Raw genomic sequence first — 14,809 nt, forward strand, 5'->3', positions numbered from 1 at the left:
TACAGTAAAATGAGCAAAATAAAGCAAGTGTGCTGGCACTTGTATATTTTGATCTTGATTAATGCTATGAAGCTTGTTTTACCTTAAACAGGAGCCAGTAACTGTACTGGGACAGATAGGCTGCGATAGTAATGGGAAGCTGAATGCAAAGTCTGTAGTAATGGAAGGAGATCTTGAACATTCGTCAGGAATGCATGTTCCAATGGATTTATCAGAACTCAAAGAGTATTCTCTTTTCCCAGGACAGGTAAGGATAATTCTTTTCTCATTGCTTTCAGTTAGTCTGACAATACACTGTGTCAGACAGATTAAAATATTCAGGCTAAGTACAGAAGTTTGATTATGGCATTATACCCTGTGGTTACTGTTTGAGTGCAAAATTGCAAGCGATACATTAAATCTGATGTATGTTGCATTATTTTAAGTGCTTTTGTGTTGTACAGAAATATTTATAATCTGTATTGTAGGATCAGTATTTCTTTAAGTAGCTGTTTAACATCTTGGGGCCAGCATTGTCAAGTCCTGAAATATGGAGACCAAATGGTTGAAAATCCAGATTTATATATACTTATCCAAGATTAACATTTTTTTAGAATATCTGTAATCCGTATATATACGGACAGCGCAGTGGTGCAGCGGTTGCGTTGTTGCCTCTCAGCAAGAGGTTCTCCAATTCGGTCCTCTGCTGGGGTGCTTTTTGTGCGGAGTCTGCATGTCCTCCCTACATTCGTGTTGGTTTCCACCGGGTGCTCCGGTTTCCTTCCACGTTACAAAGACCTGTCCTTTACAAACCCTGACTAAAACTTTCTATTTTCTCAACCTTTATATTCACCCTTAATTTAAAATATATATATATATATATATATATATATATATATATATATATATATTCTTACTTGCTTATTTTCAGTATTGTAAAGTATTTTTGCTAGTAATACTTATGAACCAGTTTTTTTCTCTGTAACACCTATTTTTGTATAATATTTCTTATTTGAATGTATAACAACATTTGATTTTACTAACCCATTTTTATTGTGGAGCTTTTCTCCCTGGGCCTCTACTGAAAATGGACATGTATCCAGCTAGACTAGCCCGGTCAACAAATGTAAAATAAATAAAATAAAATATAAAGATAGACATTGCCTCTGTCTTCTTCCTGTTGTTTCAGAGGTAAAAACTATGGCTTGGCAAAATTGGTGTTCTTTTTATATTAGCAGTTTCAAATGCAATGAATTTTGCTAAAGATGAATGATCAAAATATTATTGATGTTATCTTGAAATGTAACATTTTCTGCTTTTCAAAGTTTAAATGTGTAGGAGCAAAGATTGTCCTATTAACTGACTTGATGCTTACTGAGAAATTTATTTTATTTGATGGCAGCTTCAAAAATATGGCATTGCACTAGGCACAGTAGTTTTGTTTAGCCACATCAGCATTTGTGAGGCACACAAGGATAATAGAATGTTGTAACAGATATTTTCTAAACAAATCTCATGATGATTTAACATCAGTGACTCTTCTTGTTTGGGTGTGTAATTAGGTTCATCCTCTGTTCCTCTCCAGCATGGTTTATCCTGAGTTCTCCTCAGTACAGTATTCTTTCCCAGAAGCCCCTGTGTGGTCATCAAAAACAAGCCAGAAACCACACTGGTATACTCTACTACTTTACAGTGGAGCATGCTGTAAAACAGTGCTATAAGTGCCCAGCCAGCAGTGGGGGGGTGGGGGGGGGGTTGAATTATAACCTGTCTCCCTGCCTGAAGATTATGGTAAGTGCCTAATGTGGGGATAGTTTTATTTATAATTATATAGATATAGCCCCAGGAATGTCCAGTAGCACCATTTTGCAGACAGTGGTCATGCCTTTCTGGAGGGGTAAGTCCATTTGTGAGGCACCCTTCCATTCTGAGCTTCGAACCAGCACACCTCTGGCTTTCACCTTGTGGGTATGCTTCAGGTCATCTATCCTGATCAGCTGTAGCATGCTTGTGATGAAATGAATCCTGGAAGTGGACTTTCATGTTATTTGGTCATAGGTTGATATTGATATCCAGAGGGTTCAATGCTCGTGGGTTCTTTTACTCTTTTATCTGCAGTTCATGTCCTAGACTTCAAGCAGATGTTTGAGGACAGTTGGGATCTCTTCCTCGCAGATCCAACATTTCTCCCTTAACTCATTGATTCCTACATGAGTATAATAGCCAGGAAAGGAGAGTTCCTGTGTATCCGGTAAGAGAATACTTATCTTTACAGGAGACTTCCCTGTACTCCTGAAACAAGCATATTTGGCACTGTTTTCAAAGCCTAATTTCTCAAGTCCTGGTAAAGGCTTCAGGGACTTTAAGCAAATGTTTGAGGACAGTTGGGACCTTTCCTCACATATCCAACATTTTTCCATTAACTCATTGCTTCCTACAAGAGTGTAGTAACTTCCCCATATTTTTTTTCTTCTAGCCTTTCCATCTGTAAACCTTATGTACTTATTATTCCTTCATGTCCATTCTTACTCTATCCTTTCCTTTTCATGAAACCATAACTGTGCCCATAGAAAGAGCTTGTACTAGATTTTATATAGTGCATTATAACAATTCTGTTTTTCATTTGCTCAAATTTTTTTACCTGTTTACTGTGATGATAGCATCTGTAATCAGTGTAAAATTGTAACTTTGCTAATGTGCTTTTGGAGCTTTTCTCCCCGGGCCTCTGCTGAAAATGGGCGCATGCCTAGTCGGACTTTTCCGATAAACAAATGCCAAATAAATAAATGAAAAATATATGGCACATACATGAAACTAGAGCAGACCTTTGATACTAACCAGTATATAGTCCATTGTCATCTAAAAAGATGTAATATTTTATATATATTTTTAACTCACACCATTTATCAGTTATTATAAGTCTAATAACGTGTGTTTCTGGTAGAGAATGTTGGAGAAAAAGTTAGTTTCTTGGCTCAGAAGATCTTAGGAAGCAAATATGTTAACTGACCTGCTACTTTTTGGGATTAAATATGTTAAGGTACATTGCTTGATGCCATCTCTCAGTCATGGTGCCCTAAGAACCAGTACCTTGCTGTCAGACACACGAGACATCTGATGTTTGATTGATCCCAGGCTTGTCACCTTTGCATAAGCATGTACAGGCCTGGTCTGGTCCCCTGTGCTTATAAGGAATCAGAGGATCTTGAAGCTGTTGTCTCTGAGGATTTCCATGTATATAGTGGATATAAAAAGTGTACACACCCCTGTTAAAATGCCAGGTTTTTGTGATATAAAAAAATGATACCACAATAAATAATTTCAAAACTTTTCCCACCTTTAATGTGACCTATAACCTGTACAATTCAATTGAAAAAAAAAACAGATCTGTTAGGGGAAAAAATAAAAAAAACGTACAATAAGCTGGTTGCATAAGGGTGCAGACCCTTAAACTAATACTTTGTTGAAGCACTTTTTGATTTAATTACAGCATTTCTCCTCCTTTTCTGCGGGTATCTTCTTCCATTTTCTCAATGGATTTAAAGAGCAAGCGTAGACTTATCGCAGTGTGGATAATGAAGCCGGCTTCTTCTTCTTGGGGAGAATATCTGCCTCCATCAAGATCCATGATTATTATCTCATCCTCTTTAAGGTGGCCGTTCTGGAGGAGACCTTTACTTCTAAATATGCCTCCTGTCAAGTTCAAAGGTAAATGATTGGGGGCCCCTTTGGTACAGCTTCCTCGTGTCTTTGAAGGAATGCTCATGCCACTTAATTGGGGTGGCTTTTTGCACCCTTCATTTTCCAAAGTTCTAGTGCATCTGTGGGATTTAAGCTTGGTAGGAGAAGTTTTTCTTCCTCTTTCTTTGACTCTGATATCAGGTTGCCCTGCATCAAATGAGAGTTGTTTCGTTGCCCCCCCCGTTTACGCTACCCATTTGCAATCAGTTCAGATAGCTTCTGCACACTGTGCAGTCCCTTTGATTTCTTGCTAGCGGTTGTCCATTCTACTCTGGTAACCTTGCTTGCAGTCCTGGTTGTCTCAGTCCCTGAAAGGGTCAGTAACATTTGGCTTTGTTAGCTTATGCATGTTTGCAGACTGAGCCTCAAGTCCCAGGACCTAGGCTACTCTTAGCTATTGCTTATCCTCCCTCAAGGTACTAGGACATCATTTATGCATTATTGGTGGAAGTTCTTGGACAGGACTATGGTTTGCCCCTTATAACATTTAGACCCAGTGGAGTAGAGATTGGGGTTTGAAGGCCAGTTCTATTAAATTTTTTTGCCATCTGGGGTAGGTCATTCTTGCCAATGTTCACCTTTTCCCTTTAGGAGAATAGTGCAGTCGTTTTTCCATCCTTAGATTATGTGCTGGACACTGGGCCCTTCTTTGCTTGGAGTCCATTTCAAACATTGGTTCTCCTTTTGCAGCCGTGTGAGTGGTTTGTTTACTAGCTTTTTGATGTGGAGGGGGTATGGCTGCCCTAATCTCTGTCACTTAGTAACCCCCCCCCCAAGAATCTGCACCATATGGATTGGATTTTTTCTGTCAGTTCTTTCCAGTAGAATAATTTCCTGTGGCATAACACTTGGTATGTCTCTTCCTGGATTACTCCGTAGTGGTCTAGTTAACATCCTACCTTTTTCAGGGAAGTAGTTCTTTCCTGTGACTCATTGAATGACAAAGATTGGAGACTGATTGCTTGCACTTGGGAACTTTAGTTGGTCTCATGAATGCCCCCCCCCCCACACACACACACACGTGCACACCTTTGTGAGGCATTGTTTTTTCTTCCTCTTCTTTGTCTTCTTCTTCTTCTTCTAGGTATTACTGATTCTGGCTGGGCCTTATAGGAGGGTCTTGGAGCTACTGGGAAGCCTCCCTCTTGGGTTCTAGTGCGAACAGTTGTCTCTATGGCTAGGGCAGTGCCTTGTACCACCATAGCAATCTCTGCAGGCATCAGAGAGGTTCTGTGCACAGTAGTGGCCTCTTGTATAGACTTGTCTTTGGTGCCAGATAGTGGGTAGAATTAGGACCCAGTTTTGGCAGTTCAAGCAGCCTCTTCTGAAGGACAGGTGTTGTCTGCCCCTTAGTGGAGGTTCTTCTCTTTTAAAGATCTTGAACTTCTGGGCAAACTGGCTTGCTTGTCTGCAGTTGGAATATGAAGTGTGCCTGAATATCTCAAGCTACCTTGGACTGGGGCTGTGGGAGTTCTTTGTTGGGGGGTTTCCTTTCCTTGTTGCTTCACCTCTTCTTGATGCTCCATTTCTGTGGATCTTTGAGGAATGGTAGAGATGTTTGCCTTTCTTAACCCATTGGAGGGAGGACCTTGTTCTCACATGTCTTGAGAACATGGCCTATGTCCCTGGACTGGTCTGTTGTTGTTGTTCCCTGGTGTGAGTGGCAACCAGTGGGAATGATGTGGCTGTTTTTTTTTTCCTTTTACCAGTGTAGTCTTTTGAATAGGGCTTCATTTAAGTGATTATATTCAGCTTTGTTGCACTGTTCATCTCCCAGAACCATGACACAGGATATGTCTTCAGTTGCTTGCATCCAGTTGGGAAGAGGGGATTTGTGTTCTCTAAAACATATGACATTTCACCCTCTGGCCTTGGCTGCAGTCTTTTCTACTCTGTACATCTGTCAGTAGTGGTAATTTGCTCTGAGTGTATCTCATTTCAAACTGAATTGCATGTATTTAAGATCCAAGGATTGATGGAGAGAAAACATTTCCACTGTGCTACAGCCAAACCAGTGCACTTCTCTGCATAACTACCGATACTCAAAATTAAATGTTACTGTGAAAACAGTTTATTTTGTATGGAAGGGCCAGCTTTATATCTGAGTTATATCAGGTATGGGTTGCTCGATCAGCAGCTGATTCACTGATATCCATCCCTATTGAGACTAGCCAGTTGAATGGAAATATATGAAAAATGTTGAACTAACAATTCTAAACTTATTTTGCCAAGTAGTTAAGTGATAGTGATTAATGTAACTCAAAGTATTTAAGTTATGTGCTCTGTTTTGAACTGAATGGAATGACTGCTGTATTTATAAGGCAGAAGATTTTATTGTGAATATGAACATGTTGTGGACTGATATAAAGAATATAGTACATAAGGGCACATTTTTTGGATATTTTGACACAAGTTTGTTAATGAAAAACCTTTAATTAAAAATAAATTTCCCGTTATGTCCTTCCTTATCATTGTTGCAGTATTGCTTCCATATGGAATATCCTGTCAAGGATAGCCGAATGTCCAGCCAGCATACCAAAGCTTTTATACCTTCCAGGTTCTGATTAGAGGTATTTCCTACGTCTGAGGCATAAGGTGATTATGTGATGTATGAGCACCTACACCTCAGAACTTCTTTGATGCCAGTTTGAACACTACCTTCAGTTCAGTCTGCAAGATGTCTGTCAAGTTGGTTCAGCTATTGAGCTTGCTAAAGATAAGTGCCCCATTGGAGTTTCTTCCTTCTGTTGTTTTTTCTCCTTTGTTTCCCTTTTACATGTCATCTAGGAAGGGGAAATATGATTATGGTAGGCAAATTCTCCATAAAGGTTGACATGAAAAGTGACTTTTTTCTTTGGGTGTGACATACAACTACCCATAGTTAGATCTGCTAGGCTTTTGTCCCAAAGACTCTCAGCAGCCATCCCTTTCTATTTACCTGGAGAGCCAGCACTTAAAACTTTTTGACATGGGGTAGTGAGGCCTCAGAATCCACCCGCCTCAACATTCAGCCATTGCCTAAAAAGAAAACCAAAAAAGTGCATTCTGAATCTGTTGCTGTCCAGGCTCCTCCAGATGTGTTCTTTGGGTTGGATCAAGAACCATACCCCTTCACAGTGTCTTTGGAAATCTGATTCTTCTGATGATGAGGGGGATGTAGATTCTAGTGAGGAGTCATTGGCCTACTCTCCCCTGATCCATTCTCCTTTTGCCTTGTGGTCTAATAAAGAAGGTTCAGTATTCCCTGATTCCCATATGGAAGAATTGCCCTTTGTGGACACTGTTTCATTTGATGGAACCCTTTAAGTGGAATTGTTCCCAAGTGTTTGACATTTAAAAAGAAGTAATATGAACTCTTGCAAATAGGCTATCACAGACCTTCTACAGTCCTTCCAGTACTGAATGCCCTTCTGGATACTTTGTTCTGGCTCTCAAGTCCATTATTTCGTACCTCCAGCCCCCCTCAGAAGCTTGACAGGTTCTACAGAATCCCTGAACCTCAAAACATTTTGTAGAAGAGTCCTTTATCTGACCCAGACATCATTTGTCTGGCTACTGATAAACCATCTAAGCTGCTGTCCTTTTTTTAGCTTTTGGCTTCTGGACAGTCATGCAGTGGACAGGTAAGGAGAAAAGTGTGCACTTCGGCTACTTTAGCTTTCCTAGCTGTTAACTACCAGACCCATGTGACCACGTATGCACTAACGCTTGTGACTAATCTTGGGGTCATTCTGACTACTATGGCTGATTCTGAGGCAAAGATTTCTGCTGTTTCCCTTTATCAGGTGGGTCATCATTCTGTTAGGTGCAACTATGGTGCTGTTGATGCTTCTTTTAGGGCTGATGCATCCGGTTCTGTGATGAGGAGGTACTCTTGGCTGTGCCTCCAGGTTCAAAATCTTTTTTGGCACTGCAGCTGCTGAGCTTTTTAAGGCTCTACAGGATAAGGGTAAAATTATGTAGGATCTGAAACAAATCTTTCTTTTCCTGTTCCTAGATTTCAGAGGAATTATCCCTCTAAGTCTTCCTGTGTATGTAGGCAGCCTAGATGGCCTTTTCGTAGCAAGCATGCCTCCAAGAGAGCTTTTCCTGACTAGCTTTCTCAGGGTTCTAAACGTCAGAAGCCTTCTTTCCCTGACAAATATGCTTCTATTTAACATTCAACTTCTTTTATCCCTTGGCCTGATTCCGCTGTCCCTCAGGTTGACTATCTTTTCTGGTTTGACAACATATTACCTGTGGGTTCTTTCCATTATCCTGAAAGTTATTTTATGGTTTGTAAGTCCCTTACTGCCTTCTCTGAACCTCCCCAGCCTCTTCCTTGTCAGGTCCCTCATTTTCATTTGGTCTTTCAGGAATATTCTGAAACAGAGGACCATCCAACATGTCTCCCTTTCCCAGAAGGGCACAGCATTTATTCCAGGATGTTTCTGGTGCATCTTGGAGGCCCATTCTGTATCTTTTCTTCCTCAACGCCTTTCTAAAAGTTTTTCCTTCAAGATGCTGTCTCTCTACAGATGCTTTTTCCACTGCTGCTTCCTCAAGCTTTTCTGGTGTCCTTAGATTGAAGAATGGTTACATCAGCATTCCTTTTCATCCTGTCATCAAGTAGTTTTTACATTTTTCTGTTCCTTCCTCTCATTATCAGTTCTCTGCTTTGCCTTCTGATCTTTTCACAGCCATAAGTGTCTCTACCAAATGTATGGCCCCAGTGCTAGCCTTCTCCAGACTTCAGGGGATTCATATTTCCTCAGTTTGGATGACCTTTTGATTCGGACCTCTTACCAGCAACTCCTGCTTCGGAATCTTCACTTTACTATGGGTTGTCTGTGCAGTGTGGGGCTCCCCTTAAACCTCAAAAAGTTTGTGTTGTGACCCCCTCCTCATTTCAGGTAGTTTTTGGTTGTAGGAATCAGACCATACCTATGCTGGCTTGCCTTCTGCTTGCCAAGGTTCTGTCTTTGACAGTTTACTTTCAGTCTCTTGTCCCTCTTCCAGTCTTTTCCTCAAGACATTTTCTTTGAGCTCTGTGGTACATGGCATCCACTATATCCATGGTTCCCTTGACCAAGGTCTGTATGAGAAAGTTTCATTGGTAATCTCAAGACTGTCTTTAGCACTGCCTTTCTGTGGATTTTCCTGTGCTTGTCTTGCCGTGTCTTAAGCTCAAGCTCCACTGATGGATATTTCAGATCTCCCTGAATCCATGTCTATCTTTTCAGGTTCCTCTTCCAACTCAGGAGCTGTACATGGATGCTTTCGACCACGGTTGGGTAGTTTCTTTCAACAACCTCAAGGTCCAAGGTCTTTGGTCCCCTTAACAATGAACAGACCATATCAACATCAAGGAGATGAGAGCCGTGATGCTGGCCCTTCATGCCTTTTTGCTTCCTTTGGATTCTAGATCCTCTTTATATCTTCACAGACGATACCGCTATTATATAGTACATCAGCAAGCAAGGGGACACAAAGTTCTACCTCCTTTGCAGGCTGGCTCTTCAGACATGGGATTTTGAAGTCTACCATCACTTGTTTCTTCAGGTGCTTTACATCCTCATGGAGCACAGTCTTATAGCAGGTGCATTGAGCAGATCCAGGACAGAGCCTCACAAATGGATGCTTTACAGGTAGGTGTTCTTGGATATTGCACGTCAGTGGGATATTCCTCAGTTAGATCTTTTTACCTCCCCTTTAAACAGACAACTTCTCTACTACTGTTCCAGAGTGCCAGATCCTCTGGTTTGCAAAGAGGGCACCATGTCTTTTTTCTTGGAAGAGGATGTTTCTGTATGTCTATCTCCCTTTTCCTCTGCTTCCAAAAGTCCTGCACAAAATCATATGGGGCACTCCCAAAATCTTGCTGGCCCAGACAACCTTGGTTCCCTCTTTTATTTCATCTGACCAGGGGCAGTCATCACAAGTTACCTCACAGGCTGGATCTACTCACATAGAACAAGGGATCTCTCATGCACCCTCAATTACCCACTCTTTAGTTGATTCTGTTTTGGTTATAGGGTTTTGATTCCTTTTTCACACCAATTTTCTGAGGACATGTTTCGAGTTTTGTAGGAGGCTAAACAATCCTACGTGGCTAAATGGAAGAGATTGTCTGTTTGGTTTCTCAAAGGTGATCTGGACCTTTTTTCTGTGGATATTTGTATGGTCCTTTCCTATTTGTGTGAGTTGCTCACTTCTGGTTCGGCATATTCATTTGCTAAAGCTAATTTGTCAAAAATTTTGTCTCGTCTGCCTTTGAATCCATCCCTTACTTCTTGTTTTGCAAGTAAGGTATCCTTCATATTAGGCCCCCAAAAAAGCCTAGTCCTCCTCCTTGGGAACTTTATTTCATGCTTGAAAAATTAACTCAGTTTCCCTTTAAGCCTTCAGTTTCCTCTTCTTCACTGCACTGTATTTGGAAAACAGTATTTTCAGTGGCTCTTAACTTCTGCCAAGAGGGTCTCTGAACTTCAGGTACTCATGGCAGTCCCACCTGTTTTTTCACAAAGGCAGAGTCTCTCTTCATACTAATCCTTCCTTTATGCCCAAGGTAGTTAATGATTTGTGTTTGAATCAGTCAATTCATTTGCCTTCTTTTTTCCCCTCTCCGCAAAATGCTAGTGAGAAGATTCTCCACAACTTGAATTGACATAGATAGCTCAGGTATTACCTAGATAAGACCAAAGATCTTAGAAAATCTGAGAAGCATTTTGTTTCTTTTCATCACAGGAAATTGGGTTTGGCTTTTTCCAAGCAAATAATCTCCTCCTAGATCTCTAATGCTATTTTTCTTATTCTTTTCATGGCAAGCAGCATTATTCTTCTATTTGTGCTCATTCTACCAGAGCAGTTACCACTTTGGGTACTTTTTTCCAAAGGTCTGGATACTGGATCCATTGTAAAAGTGCTGTTTGGTCTTCTCTATATGCATTTGCTAACCATTACAAGTTGAATGTGATTTCCAGGGCCATGGCTGGTTTTGCCTGAGCCATCCTTCATGGGATCTTGGAGGGCTCCTCTGAAGCTTCTTACTCCCATCCTGTTTAGTAGCTTTTGTACTCTTCCAGATGTAAAGAATGCTACAATAACGTTAAGGAATGACATAGTACAGTTGTGTAAGAACTTGCCATGACAGTAGATGTCCTGCTTTTCACTGTTACAGTATTTTGTCCCACCCTCCTTCACCCAGTTCTTCTCGGTTGCCTAACTTTTGGCCAAGGGGGTCCTTCTTGCTTCCCTTCTCTGGATATTCATGCTTTTGTCTCTCCTCTTGGATTGCTCTGGTTCTTCTGGGGCAGTTCAGTTCAGAGGATTAGGTGCTCATATGTCACTTAAGTACCTCATGCCTTAGATGTAGGATTTATGTCTGATGTACGGTGCCTGAAATGTATAAAAGCTTTGGTATGGTGCATGGAAGGTATAAAGGCATTGGTATGCTGTCTGGACATTCGGCTATCCTATGCATGATATCCCAGATGTAAATAATACTGCAAAAGTGAAAAATAGGACATCTACTGCTATAAGTTCTTGCACAACTGTACTTTCTATTGCCTTCTAAAACTGAAAAATAAAATGATAATCCTCCTGTAAGACAAATTGTTTTGGGCTGCCAAGTTGTTGTATCACTATTTGTTAAAAGTATGATCTGTAGTTGTCCTTTTCATTTGATCCTAAATGATTGGGTCTGTGATCCAACTCGGCCGCATTTACAATACACTCTGAGCCAACTCTCGTGCTCTTCCCTCTACCAATAATGTCCCAGTCAACCTGCTATACATCAGGTCTTGTTTGCTGCCATATCACTATAGATGTAGATCCTTCTTTATAGAGCCTTTTTGGTTGTTTTTCCTTACTGTAAGTCAATATTTTTTAACCTCCTGAATTTCCTGTCTTCCTGTTTCATCCATCTCTCTTTCCTAGTTGAGTTTTTTTTACTGTGCAGTAATTTCTTTCTCCCTGTGTACTACTTCAAGCTAGCTGTCAGTACCATTTGTTGGTACTTTTTCCTGCTTTGTTTTTCTTTTCCTTCCTGTTTTCTACCCTCTAGATGGTATTTTCTGTACCTACCATTGTTGGTAGCTCAAAAAAAAACTTCCTTTCCATTTTTACTTAAAAATCGCTCTCTGCCATTTAGTTTAAGATCAGTGTAATATGGCTGAGAAACCAATTGGTTTCAAAAAACTGCACTCTCTGTGGGCATAAAACCCCCAACTCTGATGCCCACAGGGAGTGTGTCAGCTGCCTTGGAGCTTCTCATCAGAACACAGGCTGATCCATTTGCGCAATCTTTAATTCCAAGGCCCTTAGCAACCACAGAAATGAAGTCTTTTAAGGGATTGCTGCCTCCTCCTGCACCGGGGGTTCAAACCCCCACAAAACCATCCAAAGCCTGTTCAGAGGTGAAAGATTCATATAAGTGATCTTCAACATTTGACAGCTTGTGTCTGATTGCCCCCTTCGAGGCACAGGTCTGAGCAGCGTTGAGGCATGGTAGCATCTGCAGCTTCAGCTCTGGTACGACCAGCCATGGCATTGCCTGGTCCTTCTTCCTTCGAGGTAGTGGAGAGGGTTTTCTTTTGTCCGAGAGATTTGACTACTGTATCCTTTTTGGATCCTACAACCCTGCCTCCTTTGGGTCCAAGCTTTGACCATCTCAGGCCTATTCCACAGGGACACCCGGCCCAATCAAGCATCCAGAGAGTCCCCCTCGAGGACTTTCTTCAGATACCTCTTCAAATCATCCCACTGAGGAGGTTCCCTGAAAGTGAATGTTTCAGACGAGACACATAGACTCCCCTCATTTCTTATCAAAGATGCTGACTTTGATGAAGGGGAGGTGGTCCCATAGGTCTCCACCAGATCAGAGACATCTTAGAGATTCTCAGGCAAAAGCGTGGATGGTCCTGTGATACACCTTTCCAAGAGGACTTTGTCTGGAAGCTTTTGGGTCCGGCCTATCTACATCTTGGTGACTCCCCCAGCAGATGATGAGCTTGTAGTCTCTCATCACTTGTGGAAGGAACTGGATACTGTAGAACCCATTCCTCATTGCCCTGATAAATTTCTTGTGCCACCTAAAGACAGGCTGTTCTTGTTCATGCTGTGGTTGTAGCGGCAGCCACAAAGAAGTTGCTAGCAGAGCAGAGCTCCACTGTCCATCCTCCTAACAAAGAGTCTAGGGCATTGGGCAGATTTGGGAAGCGCAGTTGTGCCTCAGCGACCTTTGGGTTATGGCCTCTGAATTACTTGGCACATTTAACAAGATTACAGCAGGATTTGACTAACAAACTTTCCAAATCCCTCTCTGAGTCCATTTCCATAGAGGACTACAAGAAGCCTTCTTCACAATTGGCCACTGTCTTATCTTTCTCCACTGTGTCCATGAGGCTAATTTCCCATGCTATAGAGGGTACCTCATGTGTGACGGGTACAAGCATATCCATTAGGAGACATGCTTGGATGCGCTTATGCTTCTTTGCAGAGCCTTTCATGTCTTCTTTCATAAATGCTTCTTTTGTTCGGACCTACCATTAAGTAAACACTTTTCCAGAGTGAACAGAATGGAAAGACCCTGTCTGCCATAGGGATATGCTTTTATGTCCCTCAGCAATCCTTTTCCAGGAATCAAAGAGGAGGCAAGAAAGTGTGGGTTCCATAAATATCAAGGTCCTTTCCAGGATTTACGTGGGGATAACTACCTAAGTGGCAGAGAAGGAGGAGTTCAAATGGAGGACACCGTCCTTGTGGCAGAGTAGGCCTGCAAAACCAGGGTTTCAGAGATTCTTTTTTGGATAAACCCTTACAGCACTCCTGAAAGGTTGCCCAAGTGCCCACCTCAGGAGGCAGTTGGGGGGCACTTCCCTCTGCACCCATACACCTAAACATCAATAACAAAAGATCCTTGGGTATAAAAATCATATCCAGAGGTCACTGTATACCACTTTACAAGATTCTCCCAGCAAAAAGGAAAAGGCTTCCTGACATCCCACCCATTCAGAGGGAGACAGCAGCTCAAGAAATTCAAAAACTACTAGACAAAAGAGTCATCCAGGAGGTCCCACCAGACCAGAAAGGATTCAGGATTTACTCAAGATTGTTTTTAGTGCCAAAGAAAACCGGGGACCCCAGACCAATTATGGATCTAAGGAAACTAGATCAATTTGTGAATAAGTCAAAGTTCCTTATGGTCACAGTTCAGTCCATTCTGCCATTTCTACACAAGGAAGATTGGATGTGCTTCATCGATCTTCAGGATGCATACTATCACATCAAGATGAAAAGACAATCTCAAAGATTTCTTTGCTTTTGGCTTGGGGCCAGTCACTCAGTTCAGAGCCCTGCCCTGTGGTCTCACCACAGCACCCAGGGTGTTTACATTTGTATGGCAGTGATAGTAGCTCACTTAAGACTGCTGGTATTCCCAGTGTTTCCATGCCTAGACAACTGTCTTCTCACCATGCCAATCAAGCATCTCCTAGAGAAATCCAGGGACTACTTGCTCCAGTTATGTCAGTTTCTAGGCATCTTAGTTAGCATCTGCAAGTCTCATCTTCAACCTGTTCAGAGCCTGGGGTTCAGGGTGTTCAGTTGAACAGTCAAAGTCTGATAGCCTCTCTTCCTCCACATCAAGAAAGGATCATCAGATGCCAGGTGGAGCAAATTACAGCACACCCTTCTCCCCCAGCCAGACTTATTCTTCAGGCCCTAGGGTCAGTGGCAGCTGCCATAACCTTAGTTCCTATGGCCCAGTTTTATATGTGCATTCTTCAGTGGATCGTAGCTGTTCACTGGTCAATTCTTCATCATTCCTTGTCTTTTCCGATCAAACTCACTTGAGTATATAAAGAACATCTATGTTTGTGGATACAGTCAGACAAAGTTTTCTAAGGCTGCCCTCTTTGTACTTCTGCCCTCATTAGGTACGATAATCATGGACTCCTACTAACACGCAGTCCAAAGCACATTGTCCCAAGAAGACGCCAATTCGCATATCAATGTCCTAGAGATGTAAGCATTCCTCCTGTCATTGCAAGCCTTCCAAGACGTTTTTCCTCTTGAGAAGATTGCAATTTGAACCAACTACAAGTCTGTG

The 14,809-nt window shown here is 41.7% G+C and overlaps 1 protein-coding gene across 1 annotated transcript in view; it reads left to right on the top strand.

Moving 5' to 3' along the window:
• Window positions 1–14,809, top strand: part of POLA2 (DNA polymerase alpha 2, accessory subunit) — a 633,383-nt gene that overhangs the window by 223,468 nt on the left and 395,106 nt on the right. The window contains exon 8 of the mRNA XM_044075741.1: window positions 92–247. Within this exon, the coding sequence (XP_043931676.1) occupies window positions 92–247 (156 nt within the window). The remainder of the gene's footprint in view (window positions 1–91; window positions 248–14,809) is intronic.

The sequence above is a fragment of the Protopterus annectens genome, chromosome 6.part1 (assembly GCF_019279795.1).
Source record: "Protopterus annectens isolate FY-2018-M chromosome 6.part1, PAN1.0, whole genome shotgun sequence".
NCBI classification, from domain to species: Eukaryota; Metazoa; Chordata; order Ceratodontiformes; family Protopteridae; genus Protopterus; species Protopterus annectens.